At 51.8% G+C, this 23283-nt stretch overlaps 2 protein-coding genes across 6 annotated transcripts in view; both read left to right on the top strand.

Moving 5' to 3' along the window:
- The window catches only part of LOC122388042 (formin-like protein 6), a 133920-nt gene that overhangs the window by 32419 nt on the left and 78218 nt on the right, over window positions 1-23283 (top strand). For 2 of the 5 annotated variants that reach the window (XM_043378803.1, XM_043378804.1), the window contains exon 2: window positions 9825-9858. The gene's annotated coding sequence lies outside the window, so the exon portion shown is untranslated. Of the gene's footprint in view, window positions 1-6280; window positions 6490-9824; window positions 9859-23283 lie in introns of those variants that run through there. The other 3 variants (XM_043378807.1, XM_043378805.1, XM_043378808.1) reach the window with 3 other exon arrangements.
- Window positions 2190-3890, top strand: LOC122388044 (guanine nucleotide-binding protein G(i) subunit alpha-2-like). The gene has a single exon (XM_043378810.1). It carries the CDS (start codon window positions 2396-2398, stop codon window positions 3452-3454), a length of 1059 nt encoding a protein of 352 aa, XP_043234745.1. The 5' UTR covers window positions 2190-2395; the 3' UTR covers window positions 3455-3890.

The raw sequence follows: 23283 nt of genomic DNA, 5'->3' as shown, positions 1-23283 counted from the left end.
CATCACCAGCGAGTGATGTTATGTGGTTGGGTTTTGTCACAGAACTAATCTCAAAACCGAGGGTTGATGCGCGGGAGCAAATGAGCACGATCTAAAAAAAAAAACTACTGAAAGTACACATTCCTGTTGGCTATAGCTAGATGACAACATTCTTTCATCTGCGTTACCTCAGCCTGCAACGTACGAGTATCTTTCGAAGCTCGCAAACGACTAGCTAGTTCAGATTGTCGGCTTTCATTATCTAACGATTGCCGTTTTTGAACGAGCTTTTCCTGCTTTTTTCAACTTGCTTGTTTCTATTTTAAGAACGGGACGGAATCTCTTTTTTTGTGCGTATCGCTATAAGGAGAGGCATTGTCATATCCTTGTATCTCAGCGTAGTTGACGTTCATTATTTGGACATGTGAGTGCGTCTTCTAACGTAAATATCACGTGCGATATCATTCCATCCATCATATTTGACAAGTTGCGTCCAGATGTTGCGTCGTGGCCATTTGTCTGACTGGCATTTCCAGATGCGATCTTATGCTAGGCGAACCGTGAATTTTTCCCTGAGGCAATCATTCTTGTGGTGAGATACGTAGCCTTTGCGGCGGTATTGAATCGAGTGGTGGCATTGTTCGTCGTTCGTCTAAATCTAGTGAATCGTGAACTGTCAATGTCGCCAATCGTGCTGTGCCGGTGGCTGGTTGCCCCGGAAACGCGAGATTCGGTTGGCTTTGCTCGCTGTGCGCCAGTCACAGTGCAGTGATTTTTCGGGCTGCCGAGATCTGATGATGTCACAGACGATGTCAGGTGTACTAGGTGATGTCACCGGTAGAACTTAACCTATGTATCTGTCTAAAAAATGATATGGCATCCTCTCATATAAAACTGGCATCGAAACTGACTGAATGAGTATTGGTTGTGCACTGAGTTTTTTATTACTATGCAAGTTTGACAAGTTTCCGATGGCGTCGGGCTTATTCATGACGTGAATCACTAGACAGACTGTTGATATGAAGGATTCCACCCCATTCATTGTCGGTTTGAATGACATGGCGTGGTGACCTTTTCGGAAAGCTAGACAGTAATTGGTAGCTCCTGCACCGCTTTATGGCGCATTACGTCTCATTCGCCATGTAAAGTGAATAATGCTCATGTGAAGCATTCCACTCCACGGTACGAAGTGTTATCTGGATCGCCTTCTAGCCGCACTGTCCATGTGTTATGTATGTGATCTCGGGTGGCAGCACCCATCCAATCCCATGTAAATTCATTCTTAAATCGAGCACCGCTGGGAGGCCGCAGATATCGCCCCGGTGTCTGCCAGTCGGCGGAGCAAAATGTGCCATTGCGTGGTTCTATCTCCCTCGAGTATTTTGCGGTCACTCGAATTATTCCTCCCTTAGAAACAAGGTGGCACATATCGTGCGGTGTTTAAAGTTGTAGAACTGATACTTTAGGATATAATCAAAGAGAGTGGAAATTGGATCATGCTTGCAGTAGTTACGTACTCCTTCACCGTTTCACGCTTTATTGAAAACCCATTTGTTGCAGGTCGTATAGTTAATTTGATCACTGCCTAGTTTGTTTTGGTGCTTTTTGTTGTCTGTAATATTTTTTTTTCTCCAGCCTATGATAGTATTTTATTCTCTAAAAGCTGATGTTTAATGATTTGCCAAATTGTTTTGAGCGCATCAAACAAATGTGTTTGGCGCCCAATCAAATCAATCAATCAACAAACAAATCAAGCAACTGACAAAGCAATCTGCTCACCTGTCTATGCACACGTACACCCACTTAGAACCTTTTAACCCTTTTCCTGGTATGATAATCCTGCGGGGTATACACCGAATGCTGACGCATGTCAGCATCTCTTAGTCGTCATGGTAACATTCCTATTGAACGTCTCGATACGGCTAACATACTGTGGGCATTGTGGTTTGCTCGCCAAAGTTTAGTCGGCCGGCAGATAGAGTTACGACGCCACCGAGACGGGATCCATTCATGCTGCTCCTGTGAGCTGTGAATGTGACAGTAACTGTGGTTTTGGTGACAGTGATGATGTGGTGAGGCTGGTAAGGGTGCTGGCGGATCAAACGAACGTGTCCGTGGTAGAGTTGGAGGATTTGAGATCCTCATTCCTCATACAACTGTAAAGATAGCGGTGGTCATGTTTGCATTAACTGTTGTAATCTCTTCTGATTGACAGAAGGCTGTTTGTAAATCGGTCCTCAGCATATTTCCAGATGTCTCGTATAATCCACCTTTTTGCTGACTGATTCATATAGCTTTCAGTGGACGTTGGATCTTCTGCGCTACTCACGCAGTTCATACGGACTTGGTATGCGAATGTTTCTGTACCGCCGTCAACCCTGAGCCCTCCCGCCTCCGGGGTGGCGCCGCACCTTCCATGGGGTGCACCATCTCCACGTCAGAGCTGCGGGTACCGGACCTGCGCGTCTGTCTGCCGGACAAGGACCTCACCGAACCTGAGTCGCGCACAGAGGTCAGATTGCTCTTCCTGGGCAGCGCTGGCACCGGCAAGAGCACTCTGATGAAACAGATCCGGATGATCCACGGTAGCGGGTACTCACAAGAGGAGCGGCTGCTCTTCAGGCAGGACATCTATGATAACACCATCGAAGGCATGCGCGTCCTCCTGCAGGGCATGCGCAAGCTGCGTATGGATCTGACCGACCAGGACCTGGACAAGGACATGGCGGCGTTTCTGGCACTGTCCCCGAAAGGCGCCGAGCTGACGCCGGCTCTGGGTCGGCTGGCACACCGTCTGTGGCGGCGCCACGCGGTGCAGGAGGCGTACCGGCGTTGTCACGAGATCCGTCTCTCGGACGCGGCCGTGTACTTCTTGCAGCACCTGCCGCGGCTGGCGGGGACAGAGTACGTGCCCAGCGAGCAGGACATCCTGCACTGCCGCGTCGAGACGCGCACCATCATTGACATCTCGGTGGAGATCCGCGGTGTCACGTTCCGACTGATTGACGTGGGCGGCCAGCGCTCGGAGCGCCGCAAGTGGATCCACTGTTTCCAGGGCGTCACGGCCGTGCTGTTCTGCGTCTCCCTGGCGGCCTTCGACACGCGGGACACCAGCTCAGAGCAGCGCGGCCTCAACCAGATGACCGAGTCGCTCAACATCTTCGACGGCCTCTGGAACAGCCACTGGCTCGAGGGAAGCACGTTCTTTCTGTTCCTCAACAAGAGTGACGTGTTCAAAGAAAAGCTGCTGGTCAGTAAGCTTAGCGACGCGTTTCCCTCCTACAAAGGTGGCAACGACTACGAGTCGGCCACGGCCTTCGTGCAGAAGATGTTTCTCGACGTGGCGTCGCGCACCAACAAAGCCATCTTTGTCCATTGCACTTGCGCGACAAACAAGGAGAACGTCCAGCTGGTCTTTCACGTTGTGGCCGAACTCATCCTTCGTGATAACATGAAGAGCGCTGGACTCTTCTGAGCACGATGCCTTTTTTGTTTTTATTGTTTGTCAATTGGCGTTTGACAGCGGAGAGCCAGTTGTTTGTGGTTTTGTATACTAGTACATTTTGAAGCGTTATGTGTGACCAAATATCAATAGTTGCCACTTGATGCCATGTTGTGCATGGACGTGCGAGACAGCCCCATCTTCGGACGTAGCGTGTTCGATTCAAAATGGCTGCTTATAAAGTAGCTGTTTCGCTGAAGGAAGAGAAGTTTTACGTGTGTTTAATATAAACGCTTTAAAGCGCGTCAAAATTTAGATCATAGACCTCTTATGTGCTGTGGTGGTCTATGTTTGGGCATTCGCGCACTCTGGCTGTAGTCTATTGCATGATTTCATGGCACATGTGTCGGTGTTATTTAGTCTTACCTGGCCTGTTCTGTGTTCAACGTCGCTGGAGAGAGAACTTTAATTTTCTACCGCATTTCAATAAAAGGAGTCGATGGTTACTCGATCGTATGGTTTGGTAATGATTTTCGCACTTTAGTATCTATGGTGGACGAACTCTTCAGCAGTTAGTCATTATCTAAAAACAAGGTATATTGGTGAAGGTATTATAATTTATAAGTGATGTTTTTATAGGTTTGTGCTTTTTAGACTTCTTTTATACTACTTAGACTACTTGGTTATTGGGGCTGAATCAGATCCATGACTTAATGCTATCCCATGAAGTTCTTAGACTGCTGCTGAAGATAGAATTCGGAAGGATGTGCGCCGGATACCTACTGGTACAGCGTGACTGATTTACGGAAACTTGCACTGCGCACAATTGACTCACATGACAAACATCATCACTATCATCATCACTCTGATGCCGCCCACGCCCTCGCCTCGCCCCCGCTTGTTCTCCGCCTCCGCCCCCGCCTACGCATCCGCCTGTTCTACGCCTCCGCCTCCGCCCCAGCCTCCGCCTTCCCGCCTCCGCCATGGGCTCACGCTATCGCCGAGGCGGGACGGCGCGCCGCGGCGCCGCGCCGTCTCGTATAGATCCTTCACGGGCCGCTCGCCCACGCGGAAGCAAAGGTTTGTACGCCTGGCAGAGCTGTTTCAGCTTGTATCGGGCTGCGCTGAGGATGGGTCACGGGCGATCGTGTCATCTGCGCTCAGAGGTCGGGTCAAGGTGGAGGTCGTTAGGCTCCAGACGGGTGGGTTTCTGGCTGAGCGAACGACCGCGGCCGATGGGATGATGCCAGGGATTGACGACGACGAGGGTTAGTTAGAGAAGAGACTAATGCGAGGTGGCCGATGGATTTGCTACAGGGAAAACATCCACTCCTACTGGTCGTGAATTACAAATTCTGCAAGTGACTAGCGAGTCGATCACTGATTCAGTGATCGGACCATGACGTTTTAGCAGATTGTTCAGTGCCGCAAAGGCTCAGTACGTATTTGCATAAAAGGTATGCCATGTTTTCTGATAACACATTACCTTGATGACCTAGGGTACGGCCGATATCCTTAGAAAGAGCGGAATGAAGCAAGGATATGCTCGTTTTGATTTATTTCATTTATTATTTGTCCACTTTTTTTGGTGTGCATTTCCACTATGCATTTACCATTAGACTCCTGCGACCTGTTTTTTTTTTTTTTTTGACGTGCAGTATCATATAGTATCGTAGAGGGGGTCGACATATCAATGTGACGAACAACAGTGCCATTTCTCCTTATCGCCGGTTCTCGTGAGGGGTCACACCAAACTAAGTTCGTGTGCCCATTTGCCGGTCAGCTGGCCCCGCCTCCAAAAGGCCAGAAAATGGTCAGCAGTGGTTGCACTGGTCAGTCAAAGCTCTAAGCGTTCCAAGTGGTCTAAAATGTGGGTGCAGCCTTTCTGGCCCACTTGAAATGTCAGCGATCCATCGAAATACCAATTCCCTGACTGATTCGTTTCCAAAGGCTGACTTGGTCTCGTGCACAATATTCCATATGGTCGCTTCGAAATTGTTGCCAAATGGAATGTTGAGCGTCTTGAACCTCAATTATCTTCACCTCCAAATGGTAGTATGAACTTCATATCAGGCAGGCTGTATGAAATAGTTTCAACTGATGATGAGTCAGACTGGGTGTTTAATGATGGTTTCCATAGAATATCATTACTCAAGTACCACGCCTGCATGTTGCAAATAATGCATGCGCCGTGAAAGCCGGACTTGCGTGAGCATTTCGCACCCTCTAATGATTATCTTCCACTTCACTGTTGTTTTCCGTTCACTTGTTCTATGAAGAGCATCTATGAAGAGCATCTACGGAGTCCTGCATTTATTAATTGTGAATACGAATAAGATTATTCTAATGTGTACAAGATTCATTTTTTTTTTTACCAAGCAACGTGTAAAATATTTGTATCTACATGTATCCCTGAAATATTTGTATACACCGGTTAAACCGATCACATGCAACGTGAATTTCTAGTTTTGGGTAGGTAGGTACTAGGTACAACATAAGTGAAAAATTGTACCATTTTACATTTTTTAAATTTCTCTTGGCTGCGTCTTCTTACCATACGCAATTCTTTTGTGCGATGTTCGCTATTTTACGATGGATGGTACAAATCAGCAAAAAATCGCAGTCGCTTCTCCAAGTTTGTTTCACCTTGTCAGCTACCACAGCGAGATGAGAAATCATCACATCTTCGGCCCTCTGTTGTCCTTACGAATCGACGGGGGGCGCTGAGGGGGCCCGACCGCTGCGGCGGGGGCCAGGGGCGGCCGGTCGGCGGCGGCGGCGGCTTCGGCCGGTCGGCCTTGCGCCGGCCAGGCACCATGCTCGTACAAGGTCAGCCGACCTGGCGGTGTGAAAGTCAGTCAGTGTGGCTCGGACGGCTACCGACGACGGTTGTGTGCGACCGAGCTCCGACGACCGAGAGCGCTCAGAGAGTGAGACCACCGAGCACGAGACCGTGCAGTGCTCAGTGTGCGCCGGTGGATTGACCGGGGAGGAGGAGTGACAGGATTGTTGGCACGTGTGTGGCAAGGACGGAGCCGATTGTGATTGGAATACGGGACATTCCTCAAGTAAGTAGAAATGACGTGCTTTATGTAGTAAAAAATATGCTGTTTCCAGTGGAATTAGGGGAGTCTCGATGGAGTTCGGTTCTGCGTCTATCATACGGATCGCGATTTTGTAAAATTCTTGTAACATTTTCATCAAACTTAGTTATTGCAAGTTTGCAATAGAATGTTCAAAAGTGGCACCCCTTTGAACCAAAGATGGCACCTACACTTGTTTCAAAAGATAATCTACAGGTATGTTAAAGTGAATATCTACCACTCAAACGCTTTTTTATTTATCTCATATAGTACGGTCAATGGGGAGCGACGGTAGGTTGGCGCAGCATCTTTTTGCAGAAATTTTGATTGCTTCCGGAAATGTGCATGGGTGCAAAAGAAGAGCTGAACAGTTTCAGCTGGAATTTATCCTTTGCCTGCCTACTGATGGAAATGCAATGGATGGCAATGCGACCTACGACGGATTGCTACGACCTTCGTACGCACTTCTTTTGACCATAAACCTCGCATTGGTATCGTACCCCATTCAACCGTCAATACATGCCTGCTAATAATCGTGATAAGGGAATCATGACATCAATGTCTGCTGCCACTCATCGTCATTGTCCTGGTCTCTGTCGTTTGTCTGCGACAGGCGCGACCTCTGACTGTTGTACGGGTGTGTGTTTTTGTTAACCTTGTCAGCGCCAAACTGTGTCAAGGTCGGGGCCCGGTCCAGTTTTTGACGCTCCGGTACGTGGGCCAGAGCTGCCGGCTGTCTCTGTTCCCCGGGCCGCTCCTTGAGTGAGATACATCCCCGCCTGGCCGGGACCGGCTCGTCACGTACCGACGTGACGCTGACCGGCCGCGGCGCGCAGTTTCCATGCTGGTGGGACGCTGGTTTCAAGGTCCGCCGGCCTTGCCCTCTGGCGCCCACCCAGCGCGTGGGGCGAGCGGTGAGGGTCGCGGCGCCCGGAGAGTCAGCACTGCGGCGAACTTGACGCGCCGCGTCGCGCCACGCCACTGATATGCGACTGATGTAGGGTTGTTGGGGACGTGCTCTGATCTGGTATGACGGCTGAGCCACGCCGAGGGCAGCTGCGGCTGTGCAAAGGTGACTTCCGGGTTTGGGAATGAGCCTTGCCCTTGGCCTCACTGACGGCTTTTTGATAGCCCGTTGATGGCAAATGTTGTGGTGACGCGTTTCTGGACGTTTTCTTGATTAGCTATCGCGAGACAGTCCGGAGATCAGTCCGGAGCTGAGCCCTGTGTTTCACAAACATGTGCAACATCTCCCGTGCCGTAGTGTTGCGGGGGAGATATAAATTTCGTGTACCGCAGTTAATTCTAATCATCGCTAAGCTGCAGCAACAATTTTTCCTGTGAGGTGTCAGCCTAAAGATTTATGGTTTCGAGAAACGAGATAAATGTGATTCATGGCGTTCCCTAGCTCATTTGGCATTAGTATACGGGTGTTAAAGTTTTTAATCATGTGACTGGCTTTTGTTTGTTTGGTGACATTCATGACATCCATTGAGACTTCTTGTGCGGTATGGGTGCATCACTAATGATGCACACATTTATAAGGCGGAAAACCAAGAACTCCAGCACACCTGGCGAAGCGTGCTTTGTACCGTCTGCATTTGCACTGCAGACGGGGCACGGACCTGCTGTGGTCGAGGGGCGCCACGCGGCATCTGCACTCACAACGCACGGCACAGGCAGGTGTCCAGAGGCCGGCAGTTCACAGGCCGTCTTGACACCAAGGAACCGACGCCCCCATGTCTGAGGTCATTCGACATGGATATTGGGTAGCAACTGTTCGAACTAAGATTTAGAGATGTCAAGGTGTGGGAAATCGATGACGGTTCCGTGTGCCAAGGGTGATTGAAATTATGGGGAGGATAGATTTTAAAATTCTCCGTCTCGTTTTTCCTTCATATCTTGTCCCGTTCGGCACACTACCTTGCCTCATTCGATCTCTCGTCCCGTCTCCGGAGCCGCCTCACCCCAACTCATGCCATCCCACCCTACATCCAGCTCCATCCCTATCTCCTTCCCGTCCCATCACGACCCGCCCCGTCCCGTCTCCCACTCCCAAGTTATCCACGGGAGAAGCCACAGGTGGTTAACTCGGGGGGACAGACCTACCGGTGCTGTATCCCCCTGGGAACCGTTCTGAGAGCCACAGGTGATTCGGACGCTGTCCGATAACCAGCACCGGCGTGAGGCGCCTGCATAATTCCTCACAGCAGGGCCATCGCCGTCCGGCGGGCGAAGGTAGCAGCTCGACAGCGAGAGTGGGCTGGTAGGGACGCGGCGCGAGGCGGACCGTGCAGGAGCTTTGATCCGGCGCCTGTGCCGTGATTGTGGCAGACGCTCGCCCACGTAAACTGGACCGACATGAATGGAGTCTCGCCACTCGCTCGGTGGAGGCCTAGAGGACGGACATGCAGCTGACAGTGCCGGAACAGCACGTTCATAAGCCCGGGATGTGCAATGTGCATGCATTATGCAGTCTGGAGACTCTACATGCCATTGCATATGCTGTTCAATGCCCATTGAACATGTGGTTATTCCAGCTGCGAAAGTCAAGTAAATTCCTTTCCTCACGAAATTAGTGCGGCTCGTACTTTGTTTAGGAAGTAAATGTTTGACACTCATAGATAACTCAACTAACTTGCTTTTACCGGTGAGTGACTTGATGCCGCAGTATTGTTTACGTTGAAATATGTATTTGGTTGGAAATGGTCAAGGACCACGCTTCAGTTGCTGGGTGATTTCTTTCGAAGCTTTTCGGAAATACGTCGTTACATTCAGTCTATATGATGTGCTTCGAAGCCTTACATGGTTTTTAGCACGAGCACTTAAGTTTTGATGCCAGTTTTCCTCAAGGACAATAACATATATGGATAAGAAGTAACTATTGAAACTGGAAAGCTCATACGGCGGCGCAATGAGCTTTGACAATGTTTGTGTGTACCAAGTTTATCGTTATGCTTGACGGTTTTTCTAAACTGTCGGATGAAAGGCCTTTTCTGCCAGTTTTTACCAGTCATATTGAAAGGTTAATGTCTACAATGTCTAGACTGAGGATTAAGGTGTCTTTTCCAGCAGACGAATACCTATTTTGTCTTTATACTTACGGACTGAGTTTTGTCGGTCTGATGAGATCATAGCAATTCAATTTTTACTTCTAGCGACTTTTTGGTTACACACAAACTGCTGGGATTCGTTTCAAAATAGGGGTTCAGCCTGGGATCCTAAAGACCAAAGGATCCAAAAGGGATCTAAAACCAAAGTTGATCTTCCCCAACTCCTGCATTCTGCATCTATGTATCTAACTGTTGTTTCCGTTTCAGAATGGCCGCCCCTGGCTGCTGGATACAGTAGGAGGTAAGTTCACGTATCGGCGCCATCATCAGCCACTACACAGAGCTAGCTGCTTTGGTGCTGAGTGACCTGTGTTACTGAGAGGAATCGATGAGGAGAGAGCAAAGGTGAATTGCTGACATGCGTATGTGCCGGGAAAACGTTCTTTTCCCGTGCCGATGGTGGACACAATCTTGAGATATATCACATTTTTTCAACATGAGTTGCACTTTGCTTAACGACTGCTGTAGATTAGATATGAAAAACAATATGCTCATTGCTATCAGAATCGATAGTTTTAAATAACTGTATATGAAACTACTTTTATCATAATTTTCATACGCCCTTAGGCTGTTGTAAAAACTTGCGCCGTTTTTGCACGCTCATTTGTTGCGCATAATTGCAAGTGTTCGACGAGTTTATGATACTTTAATTTCATTCTTCGCGTATGAATATCGAAATTGCAAGTTCCCCGAACCATGCATTGAGCGAGTGACCTTCGAGGCGATATTGCGCACCCGTACCCCCGGCCGGCCGGCCCACATTGGCTACGGTCTGTTGAATCGGTGATCCGGGCCTCCCGTGCCTCGGAGAGTCGTTCCGGGTTCCCAAGCCGGGCCCCGACACTAGAGGCGGCCTGATCGGGGGTGAGGGGGTCACCCCCCCGTGCAGACCGCTCCCTGGACACCTCACTCGCTGTCGTCAGTTCACTCTGCGACCCTCGGTCCCCTCCCACGACCCGTGCCTGCCGCGCGCTGAGACGCCGCCGCGCGGACCGGCCGGCCGGCAGACCGGCAACCTTGAGGAGCGCGCTCAGTTCCGTGTTGCAGCGCCGCTGAGCGGCCGTGCCGGGATGTGGGACAGGGCCACCAGGGGGCGGAGGGCACCCTGGAGACACCCCCTCCCTCCCACCTCCCTGTCTCTCCCGGCCGTAGCTCGACTCAGCCGCCGCGCCGTCCAGGAGCGGAGGTAGCGCCAGCGGCGCGCGGCGCCTCGCTGCAGAGCCTCCACCGCACCGAGCGAGGTTCATCTCAGCCGGGCTAAAATATGCTGACGGCCAGGATTTAGACCGGTGGCTGCCGGCCGGGATTTAGGCTAGTGGCTGCAGGTGGGGTTTTAGCTTTAGGCCAGTGCTAACGGTTCCCCGGGCTTAGTGACGCGCTATCGCTCTTGTGTCACGGAAGTGAAGTGGACCGATTTGATTCTGCGCTCCCCGAATGAACGATAATGACGCCATTCATTAAAGTGCGCGATTGAAAACGATGCCTAATTTGCCGTCGGTTTTACCCATCGGTCGGAAAAAATGGGCATTGTTCCTGGCACCCGGATGCAAGGAACGTTTCTCGCAGTTCTGACCGAAGTGGCATCAGCGACGGTGCATGCGGGAAGGGAAACCCAAGCACCCTTCTCTCTCTCGCTTACAGTTGTGTATCTGAAGTATCGTCACGCGTCGCTAAACACCGTCTGTTCTCTGTAAGGAAGTTTGTGAGTTCTTTACCACGGCCACTTGCGGAGAACATTTTTTGGTCGGGCCGGTGGCACGTCAGGGCTGCTGGTGACAAAGGAAGGTAGGACGTTTTTCGGCCGGGTCGAGAGACTGCTGTGCTGTCGCGGCACAGTGACAATGGAGAGAAGCTTCTGTGTGGTGACAGTGCTCAGGATTTGTCGCTGCTGACGTCTAACCGTCACTGCCACCAGTACTGCCAGCAGTATGTCCTCCTCTCCACCATGCCGCCGCCACCACGGCAGCGGCTGACGTTACCGCCAGCTCCGCTGCCGTCACCGCCAACATAACCGCCACCGCCACCGCCACCGCCGCGGCTGACACCTCCGTAGCAAACAGCGACGTCATAGCGCCGTTTCACTTTCGCTGGGATAGGAAAGCTATAATGCGCCGCAGCGCTGCATGGCCGGCCGGCTCGGCCGGTAGGTCGACTCGGCGACTCCGGAGGCTCCGTTTGGGTGCAGAGGTCACGACCGGTCAGGTCGGGGACCGGTGCACTCCGGAGAAGCTGACGTGTCACCGGTGATGAGGCTCTTATGCAACATCCGCCTGTGGTGCGCTGCTGTGATACATTCGAGGCAGGCACGGCGCTCAAGACTACGGCCACTTAGCTGGCGCGCCGGGCCACGTCCGACGAGATTTACATGACCCGCGATGGCTGGTGTAGATTGGTGACTTGTCACGAAGGATTATAGGGTGATGTAAGTTATTTAAGTTGCGTGGCTGCTATCATGGGGACACCCAGGACCAGATGCTTTGGGACGCTAGAGGCAGGTGTTAATGGGACAGTCCGTGCTTGGTATAGTCGATAGGATACAGTCGACCACAGGGTTACAGTCAAGCATGCCGTGCTGCCTCGTGGGCCATCGCGTCGAGCGTTCTGGTCTTATGTGGCATGTTTCTTTTTGTATGTATCATTACTCTTTTTGCGTTAATTGAAATACCTTTGTTTTGTTTTCCATGAAATAATGAATTTCTATAGTCAGCCACAGACATATCACATAATGGAGCTTCTTCTCGCATGCAATGTTGTCTTATGTCCATAAACGAACGAGTATGTGCCATAACACACGCGAAACAATGCACAACGCTTTGGTCCGTGGTCAGGCATCGCTTCCTGGTGCACGGTGAGTCACACTCCCATGTGTTGCTGGTGCCTGGCGCTGGCAACATTCGAAGGAACGCCGAGCGATAACCTTGAGTGATGGCTGCGACTTGGTTTGTGGGACTCAGGTCGGTCGTGATGCGTGTCTGGGACATGGCATTCTAGGATCTTTCACGATAGCATGTAATAAGAAATGGACTGAACAGCTGGTTTGGGTAGAAAATTGTGTTGAACATTTGGTAAGCGCTGAACAAAGTTAATTGTAGTTAGTGGATGATTAATGAATGTTTTGTACATTATTGTTAAGTTATTTTGCTAAGCCATTACTTGCCAGAAATATTTTATTGAAAGGGTTTCTGATGGCATATAGATGCGTTGAAAATCATGCGGATGGGGATTGTGACGATGCTCAAATTCCCGTTACTCGCATAAGGTGATCGTTACCATTCGCAATCGTGCCGAGCTTTGTCACTAGGTCGTTTTTTTTTTTTAATCCCAGACATGAACAAAATGCCTTTTAGACGATGCAGAGAGAACAGGTGTTTTTGACATAAGCCAGGCTCATGATTTCAATAACCCTTCGTCGCTCTAGAAATTGTCACTGCAACTGCATTTCTTTCAGTACGCGTTACGCTTTATGCCAGCGCCAAGTAATGGTTAACGGTTTGCGTGCGTGAAAACTATTTTGTAACATTCCGCTTCCCTACAAACTCGATGGCTAAATGGATGCATTCCAAAATCCGCATGTAACCCATTTTTCACTTAGATCCAGTTTGCTGTCCAGCCGCTTCGTGATTTGTCTCCATGAACAATAATTCCGGTTTACGATAAAGCGTTGTCACCCTTGCCTCTGTCTATTGTAGCTGGCGTGACTACGATTGAGTGCCCGTAGTGTGACGGTGTCACTACTTCCGTCACACTGTCACATGTGGAACGCAGCACACGTCAGTGACTTTCCATGACGTCATGACCACGTGACCTCGCCTGTCAGACACCATAGCAACCACACATCACTTCAGCTTAAAATTGTGCGCAGCGCAATGTGCGTTTTGAGTACCGTTCCTTCCTGCGTTAAACGTCACTCCGCTGCAGCTAGTCACGCATAAGCTATACGGAAGGCTGCATAGCCAACTGCGTAGTGGAAACGCACTGTTTGCAAATCTCTCTTACCGTAGCACAACTCCATCGTGACGCTTTGTGACGGTCGTGACGGCCCGTGACATGCCGTGACGCCTCGCATCGTGGCGTGAGACGCGTATCGTGACGCCGCAGGGGGGCAGGGCCGACTGGCACCGGTAGCGATGCTAGTGAAAACGCGGCGCCGCCGTCGAACCGCTTTCGAGTCGAGCTCGCTCCGTTCCGGCGCCTCCACGGCCGGGCCGAACTCTCGGTTTCACCGAGTGTCTCCGCGGCGTAACAGCCGACCGGCCGGGCCCGGCGCCGTGACAGGGGACCGGACCGGACCGGACCAGGACCGGACCGGACCGGACCGGACCAGGACCAGGACCGGGAGTGGGCCATGGAACGTATGCTGTAGGCGGACCAGGGGTGGACAACTGGACACTGGACAGGTCTAGAGTCGTAGGCGGGCCAAGGATGGTCCAGGGCTAGAGTCGTAGGGCTAGGATTGAGCTAGGACAAGGGACGAATGTTTGTTAGGGCTCGAGTGGTAACATTTTGGGACCTGGAAATCGTAGCTGGGCTGACAACAGGTCGGGTCGAGCTGTGACCGGGCTAGAGTCGAGTTTAGCCGACTCAAGTGCTGCTTGGAGCTGGGCCAGCTTTTCATGATCGAAAGTTGTGAAGCGAGCTCTTGTGGCTGACTTCTGCCATGGTTCTCGGTACACGTGACCTCTGACAGGAGCTACCCTGCCCGAATGACAGTCAATCAATTCAAAGCGATGCAGGAGGCTATCACAGGGAGTGCATTGCGGAAGCGGCGTCGAGGCTGCGGCCGGGACTGCCGTTTCACCTAGCCGCGAGGTTGTGAGGCCCGGCGCGGGGCAGCTGGCCTCGTGACGGCCGAGCCGTGGTGACCTCGCCCACTGGGCCGGGTCTGACCAGCACTGACGCCAGCAGAGGCTGGCCCCCTGCCAGCCGCGGACGCCCCCGCCCGAGCCTAGCCGGCCGGCTGCTCGAGCGCTGGTCCGTTATCCAGCACACATACACGGCTCGCCCGGCGGTGGCATCCGCGATCTGCTCAGACGTCGCTCGGCCTATCGGAACTGCTTCCGCTATCTGTGGGCGGGAGCGGTGGAGGGTCGTGGCACGGCGGGCAGCCACCGAGCTCCTCAGGCCTACACGGCGCCTCTGACTGGGCTCTGCGCTTTGTGCAGTCGCGACATGCAGAATCTGTAGCTCATGTGTGCAGTGGACGGTGCTGAGTTTTGCTATCATCACCGCCGGGAACGTTTCAGTCAGCTGTCCTCGGATGTTTTCTTAATCGCTGCGCTGGTGTTTTTGCTGCGACGCTGGTTCAAACGGCTCCGAAATCTGGCTGTGGTTTTTGCTGGCCGATCCGTCATTTCCCGAGCCCTCGGCTGGACCGGGACGGTTCCGGTGTCCCGGTTCCGGTTAGCGGGCCTCGGGCGCGCCGGCAGCCCTTGAGCCCGATTCGGGGGGACAAAAAGTGTCGTGGGTGGCTGTTTGTGCGCCATCGGGCCTACAGAGATGTCCCGGCGGGACTGCTGACACGTGATACCCGGTCTGAGGATGCTGAGGGTCGACACAGAAGACACCTTTTTTCTTAAGGTGCCTTGGCGAGTGTTGAAGGACTGCGACGCTGCTCGAGTCGTGTGGCATTGCATGGGTTTCATGACTGCAATTACTTCTGCAATGTTGATTTTGCCGCTGATGTGCAGACCTCTGTTTTGGCAACAATGTCAAATTGATTCAGGCCGTCTGCACCTTTCGATGTACTGACCTATCGATCTGCCAATTCATTCGTCATTGGTGTTAAATTCAGTCACCCGATCTGCAGCCTTTTCAAACGAACACCTGTACCAAGAACCTCATTCACCGCCCGGCACGCATGCTAACGCACTTCCAGCGACTGCCTGACCCGCACAAAGCCCGCTCGGCGGCTGTGAGCTCGCCGCCGAGCCCGTGGGCTTTCTGCCGGGCTGCGCCTGCGGTCGGCCGGGTCCGGGGGCGGCCTGGCCTGGCGGCGGCGCTCCGAGCCCACCGGAGCGCCATGAGCGGCGCCATGGCCAGCCATCTCCTCTGTGATCAATACGGCCGGTGGCTGAGCCCACCTGCGCTGCCGCCGACCGCTCCAGCTCGCTGGCGGGACGCCGCCGGCCGGCCGGCCGGCCGTCAGGCTGACATTGGTACCACTTCTATCTGGGTCAGGCCGGCGTTCAGGGTCGCCCGGCGCGCCGCCCGCCGCCCGCCGGGCCGGGCCGCGTCACCGCAGCGCGGCCGGTTACCAAATCGGTCGCCGCCGGTCCGGATCGGGGTGGATGACGGGGCGCTCTGTCCCGGCGTGGCTGGCCCGAGCGAGCCTGCGGAGACGGCCAGGACCTGTTGCACTGTTGCAGGTTACGTGATCCGTGCCCGGCGCGGGCGAGGTCCCGCAGGTGTCGAGGCGGCAGAGTGGGGGCTCGAAAGACCGGCGAAACCACCGAGCTGGAACGACGCTCGGCGGGCATCTCCAATTGATATCGTGAGGAGAGTGACGGCGTGAAGTCTGACAGCCACCGGTGCCGAGAGATTGCCGGCCGTCGACAGCCTCGAACCAGGAAGACGGCCTGCAGAGGTAATGGATTAGTTGTACGGGAAGCCGACGCGCCCAACTGCGACGTGGCCATTCGGGCAGTTCTGCGAAAAATCGTCCGACAGAAATTAGCTCCGCCACAAGCCGTGCGACTTCGGTCAAGGATAGACCGAGTTTTCCGGAGTATTTTTGCCGATGTAGGCTATCAGCCGACTGGCCATGAAACGGAGAAGGTTGCGACTTGGTTGCGTGACGTAGCCACTGCGTGAACGGATTTAGTGTGCGAACGGCAGTGGTGTTAATTTGGCGGTAGATTGTGCCACCGATTGTGCTGTCCTTTCCTGTCACGAGCAATATCCCGATGACTAACGAGCAGACCCAGTAGCACCTGTGCGTGCATTGCTCGTTTGAAATGATTTTATCCACGGATTTATGTCTGATTTGAGTGGGTTCGTTATTTATTTCCAGTTTTTGTTTTTAAAATTATTCTTGCAAACTATCTACAGGTAATGATTTTAAACTCCTTTCACGAACTACCTAGCGATATTAGTTTTAACTTCCTTTCACGAACTATCTGCCGATATTAGTTTTAGATTACTTTCACGAACTATCCACTAATAAGTACGAGTATGAGCTCCTCGGCCTTCCCCATTCATCGAACCCACCACTGTTAACCGCGTCCTAACTCCATCAGGAAAGAAGCTGAGTTGTCTGTATAATATGACTGGTTGTCAGTTTCCGCTAGCTCGGCGAGAGGGTCTTTGAGCTACGCCTGTGCTCTCCAGAGGCTGCCGAGAACTCCCTGCGGATGCTCTCTGTTGACGACCGTGAGCTCTTTGTGTGCTGCTCCATGATGGCTCAGGGCTATGAGTAGGTCTGCGGATGCTCTTTTTTCGTCTCAGTAGCATCTTTCTTTGGCCTGCAGGCTGTCAGTAGTTGCCCTGGTGCTCTCTGCTGGGCCTGTTGCTCCTAGAGGGCTCCTGCTTGTCTCCCCGGTGACTTCGATGGCCCTCAAAGCCCCAGAGACCCGAAAGAGGGCACCGATGGCCTGCCCAGCGCCACGGATCAGCTGTTCGGTCTCTCACAGACTGCCGGCGAATGCTCGAGATAGGAGCGGGGCGGCAGACACCGTTCTGACGGACACGTGCTCGTACACGTGAGTTGGCCGAGCTGTTTTGGTGAGGAGGTTGATATACCAGGGGCGGTGACCTGTGTGACCCCATGGCTCAGATTCTTATTTGGTCAAGCTAAATGTCTGTTTTCATTGGCAATGTTATGGTAATGAAGCTTGCTTATTCACTGAAACTACTGAATTTCATTACAACTTCTCATGCTTATATAATATGCATTTGAATTTCAAATTTTTACAACTTCATCCACTCGGTGATCCCGTAGCTCACCTATGGCGCGGTCAGCAGTGGTGTGTGATCAGCACGATCAGCAGTGTCAGCTGGGAGTCAGCAGCCAGGTAAGCCGGGCTCGTGCCCGGTGTCGTCTGTCTGCTGACAGAGCTGTCTGAACGGGAACCACACTCCCTGACCTGGGCCCATCACGATCGTGGTGTGCCCGGTATGTCGACCTGCAGCTGCGGCTCTGCAAGGCATTGGAGAAGCAGAGATGGGGATCGGTCAGAGGACTGAGCTCAGAGGGCGCCGGGCTGAGCTAATCTACAAGCTTCGTTGGAACTGTTTGAGCGGGGTCGTTCTCGAGGCAGTCTGGCTCTCAATTCCGACCCACGCTTCAGAAGCGTTGGCGGGCGAGGTTGGCGTGGGCAGCCGACCCGCGCCGACTCCGGTTTTGTTCCTTAGCTGCGGGCGGGAGCGGGCTCTGCCTGCTGCTGCAAACTTGTCCAGCTGGAGGCACGAACCAACTGCCTGAGGGAGCGCCGTGACCTGATCTCTGCCACTGGCGGACGGAGTGATATGCGCCTCTGCTCAGTGGGCAGAAACGCCCCCGGGCTGGTAAATTGCACTTCAACGCCGCGGCAGCGGCAATGGAACTCATTTCGGCGTGCTCGGGGTAACTTGCACAGAGAATTTGGCCGCGGCTGCGACGCAGATGACGCTGTTACACAGCGACGTTCGTATCACTTTGGTTCTAGAAATCGGGACATTTCTGCCAGTGATCTCCGTCACCGTGCGCTTGATCTTACCATATCTTACCTTTACTTCAAAACTACTTGCGATAAAGTGTACATTTGACCCTCTCAACAAGTGCTCCTGAACAATATGTAAGCTTGTGCGCCGCAGTTCAAACAGCCCCTGTTCATATAACGACCCCTTTGACTGTGACATCGTATGGTCCTGTCCCAACAATAAGTCTAGGGTCGTAGGTCGGGCGCTCCATTACATTGTCTCATAAATTGTACATTGTGAGGGGTGTTGTGCGGACTCAAATGACGCTATGAGCTTTTGACGGTATGTCGTGAAGTGTCTGGATGTCGTTGGGCGCTGAGCTGCAGCTGGTGTTTATTCCCTCTGTTCCCGGGCGACACCGAGCCTCATATATTTTCCCTGAAATGGTCGATGTTCCTTTTGACGGGTGGTTTCAGACTTATTTGTTGTTTGGTATCGACCAAGGCCATATAGGATAACTTGGCTATATGTAGTTATAAATGGACAGGTGTTTTTTTCTTTTGTCAATCATTTTTGCTTCTTTGTGCTTTAACTTGCTTCTGCATTGCATTGCATTTACAACGAGAAGTCTGAATGACTGAGCGATTACTATGGTTGGGCGATTTATTGCCGTCGTCGGCTCATAAACCGGGCACGCCGCCTCCGTAATCCATTGCTCGTGAATCGAAACTGGTCGGCGGCCACATCTACTTTCTCATTGGTGACTTGCTGATCATTACGGCGAGTTTCGACTTCCATTCAGCAACCAGTTTCGGGCGACGCCACATGCCCCAGGAAGGCAGCAGGTTCAAAGGAATGCGACTGGTGTCTCATGACGAACACAATACAACCGCTGCAGGTTATGGCGAGGGAAAGTCAACGAAAGTGCATTGCCAGCTCCCGTTCTGCATAGCAACGTTTAGGACAATCAAGTCCACCTGTCAATCATTGAGGGAGCTATTATGTTGCTGCTCCCTAGCTACCAAACATGAACACAAAGGTATTTGAAAGACCTGGAACAAGCGGGGCAATTCTGCCGCCCAACAACGAGCCATCAGAGTTCAGGGCTATTAGCTAATTGTCATGACGCAATATCCCTCTCAATATATTGCACTAGCACGATACCGGCACACCTTCCAGGCACAACTAACTCTATCTTTTCGCTGGCCGGGTGCCAGGCAGTGGCCTAACCGCCCTCACCACCGCCGCCGCAACCTTAACAGTGACCCAAAACCGGGCTGCAAGTCGGTCAGGGTCGCCGCCTGTTTTTACGCGTTACGTCAGCTGACGGTGACTGGGAGCTCTTCAGCGGCGGCGGTGACGGGCGCCTGTCCTCTCGGCTCGTCGGTAACCCGCTCACACCATCCAGGGAGTGGCTGGATGCTCCCCGCTCCCGTTATGGCTACTGCGAGAGGTCGGGAAGTATGCAAAACGGGCGTTGGCGAGTGGCCAGAAGTTGGAAGGTATTGGCTGTCGGAAGTTGTTTCGTGCGGCGTGAGACACTGGAGAAGGTCGGTACACTGGATCGGACCGGCTTGTACTGGACGCAGCGCAGTTTCTGTCGATGTGGGGTGTTGGCACGGGCTCTGAGCCCCCCCCCCCCGTCTGCAAGGGACTGACTCCCTCCTGTCCTGCACTTTCCTCCGGACTCATGTACTCGTATCGCGAGTCGCCATCCGGACTGTCCGGCGTAACATTGCGTGCGTCTGCTGTCAACCCGGTCGCTCCAGGCGCAGATGAATACGTCGCATGACGGGCATTTTTGGACCACGCTCGGTCAAGGACGACTCGTTACAAGGATGGTGGCGAGGAAAAACCACCTCGCCTTCTTTGAATGCCTGTATAATGGCGTGCCCCGGGCGCGGCGCTCTCCGTTCGTCAGAGTCGTCTACTCAGCGACCTCCCACGCACCATGATGTGAACTGTCATGAAACATGACATCCATGGAGCTGCGTGGGCAGACGACCCGGCGTACCGCTGTGACCCGTTCGGGCTGGTCGCGTGGGGCGCGGCCGCCCGGGTCGAGCCCGTACCCCTGACCTATATCGTCGCCCGGCGTGACGCCTGTGTGGGGCGCCCGCCGCGCTGCACGCGTTGACGACTGGGCACTGGCGACGGCTGTGGCTTTGTGGTTTTTTGTCTGGGTGAGAGACAGGACTGCGGGATCCCCCGACTGCGACGGACGCGTCAGCTGACAACACGGTCGGCTCCGATTGCCGGACGCTCTCGAGAGCACGCGGTGCCGGCGAGCGATGATTCCGCCGTTACGCCGACTGCCGCTGCGCTGCACTCAAGCGCTCGATACTGATAAGGGTCTGCTCAGTAGTTAGTCCCTGTAGCAATTGTTCTTCATGGGGAAAATAAATTATTTATGTGGCAATGCTTCCGGCAAATGCACTGGTGTTGCAGAGTAGAGTTGCAAAGTTTCCCCCAAAGGCTGCTACCGGCACCGCCCCGCCCCACAAAATTTTGGGGGGATACCGGCATGCTACCACACCCAAAGCAAAAACACCACCAAATTACCGGCATACTAAAAAACCTGCATTGTTGATTCCAGTTTACACCTACAAGAGATGCCACATTTTGGCAATTTCAGTAGGTACCCATCCCACCCAGTAGACACCCATTGTCCAACCACAACTACGAGCAGGCTGATTTTTACTCAGTTGGCCCTATAAATACCCACAATTTTGAAACCCAATTCCGTTTATAACTGTTAAAATATAACTTGTAATCAAAGAGGTATTGCCTACAAAAAGCATTTAACTATCATCAAAAAGCAAGGACAAAAAGAACTTGAATTACTGAAATGTGTTTCTGAAAACTGGACAGTTAGAAGTAATCACATTTATATTTCACACGTGTTCTACATAACACATTCTCCTAAAGTGTTTCTGGTACCAACCAAATGTTTAAAATATAGATGACCACAACATAAAAACTACCTACCGATTCGGCCATGTTCCTAACTGAGGAAGCGAGATCAACATCTGTTTTTTTCCCTATTCGCCATGGCTTGCTGCTTCATGAATAATATACGAATCATGTAAAATATGTGTTAATAACTCACTTGTTCAGTTCAGTTCAGTTCATTGTATTTTTTCCATATGTAAACAAGAACAACGAACAAAACAATAGAGGATTGGCGCAAAAGCAAAAAGCTTAAATCAAAGGCGCCTCTCCAATTAAGTTAAACAAAGAACACATGACCAAACCAAAGCATCAGAAAGCGTCGACCCCGCCCGAAACCCGCCGAGCCAAAAAAGCAGACAGTACCCGGCCCCAGGCGACGGACGACTCCAATCGGGCCAGCTTGCGTCATAGTGTCATGTTTTGTGTTTTGTAATGTAGTGTAGTGTTATGTAAGCAGTGTGTTGCATTAATATCAATGGTACTTAAATGCACTAACTAAACAGTTATGTTGTATTGGTAAACCGATTTGTCTCTACAATAAATGTCTGAAGGTGATGGGTGATTTGTGTGCCTTGATGCTTGTTTAAGTCTTTTGCAAAGAGAAGGGTATCAAGTTTTAATTTTGCTGAGAAATTGTCAAAATTTGGAGTGATGATTCGAACTGCATTTATAAGTTTTACTCTTTGTGTATGGTAAAGTGGGCACCAGAGTATGAAGTGAGTTGTGTTCTCATCGTGATAACCGCAAGCACATACTGGGCTGGGTGTGTTGGGGTGTTGTATATTGAACAGGTGTGCCTTGAGAGTCGTCATGCCCACTCTCAATCGTGTGTGTAGTGTGTTACGCGTTTTGTTGCCGAAAGAAAAGAAAGTGGGTGGCTCTGGTGCCCCAAATCGCTGCCAGACTTGACGAGCAAAAGCGGAGCGGAGCGGGATGAGGTGTTACGCAATGTGTCTGGGAGAGTATTCCAGAGTCTTATTGTCGAAGGAAAAAAGGCTCTATAGAAAGAAGTGAGATTGGTAGGGGGGAAAGTAAGAGATTGAGCATTGCGAAGTCTAAGTCCCGAAGTCTAAGTCTAAGTTGAACAGGTGTGCCTTGAGAGTCGTCATGCCCACTCTCAATCGTGTGTGTAGTGTGTTACGCGTTTTGTTGCCGAAAGAAAAGAAAGTGGGTGGCTCTGGTGCCCCAAATCGCTGCCAGACTTGACGAGCAAAAGCGGAGCGGAGCGGGATGAGGTGTTACGCAATGTGTCTGGGAGAGTATTCCAGAGTCTTATTGTCGAAGGAAAAAAGGCTCTATAGAAAGAAGTGAGATTGGTAGGGGGGAAAGTAAGAGATTGAGCATTGCGAAGTCTAAGTCCCGTGGCGTCTTGTCTGGTTTCTGTCAATATGTCTTTAATGTATGAAGGGAGAGGAGGATGATTGAAGTAAAGTCTGTGAAAGAATAGAAGCTTATGAATTAATCGTCTTGTCTCAAGTCGTTCCCATCCTAGTTCGGTAAGTAATGCGGTAGTTGGTGTTCGATAAAGCGTCCCTGTTACAAGTCTGGCACAGCGGTTCTGAAGCGTCTGGAGTCGGATGGCGTCAGTTGATGTCAAATGTCCGTCGTAAATAATATCACAATAGTCGAAATGAGGTGTTATATAGGTAGAGTAAATGTTGTTCAAGACTGGTCTAGGAAGAAGCTTAGCCACGGGATATATCGGTCCTAGGAGAATGTTAATTGTCCGAATGACGTTATTGATGTGTGCGCGAAAGTGAAGGTCCGTCGAGAGTGTCAGTCCGAGATGTTTATGACTTGTCACGGTCGGTATGTCCTGCCCGTCAAATGTGAGTGCTGGAGGACAGCTGTCTCGTCGGTTTGTAAATGTCTGTTGTAGTGTCTTTTTAGCGTTGAAGGTGATGGCCCAGTCAGTCCCATATCGTTTAATCTCGTCCAGGTCGTTCTGCAAGGAGCGTCTATGATCCTGACTGTCGTGGGGATGGGAAGAGTAAAGTGAAGTGTCGTCAGCGTAAAAGAGAGCGTCATTTTTGGTCTTGTTTGATAGATCGTTGAGGTAAATTAAGGCCAGAAGAGGTCCAAGCACCGAGCCCTGGGG

The sequence above is a fragment of the Amphibalanus amphitrite genome, unplaced genomic scaffold (assembly GCF_019059575.1).
Source record: "Amphibalanus amphitrite isolate SeventyFive unplaced genomic scaffold, NRLGWU_Aamphi_draft 000306F_arrow, whole genome shotgun sequence".
NCBI lineage: Eukaryota > Metazoa > Arthropoda > Thecostraca > Balanomorpha > Balanidae > Amphibalanus > Amphibalanus amphitrite.
The sequence above is the reverse complement of the archived record's forward strand: the minus strand, read 5'-3'. Positions and strand labels throughout refer to the sequence as shown.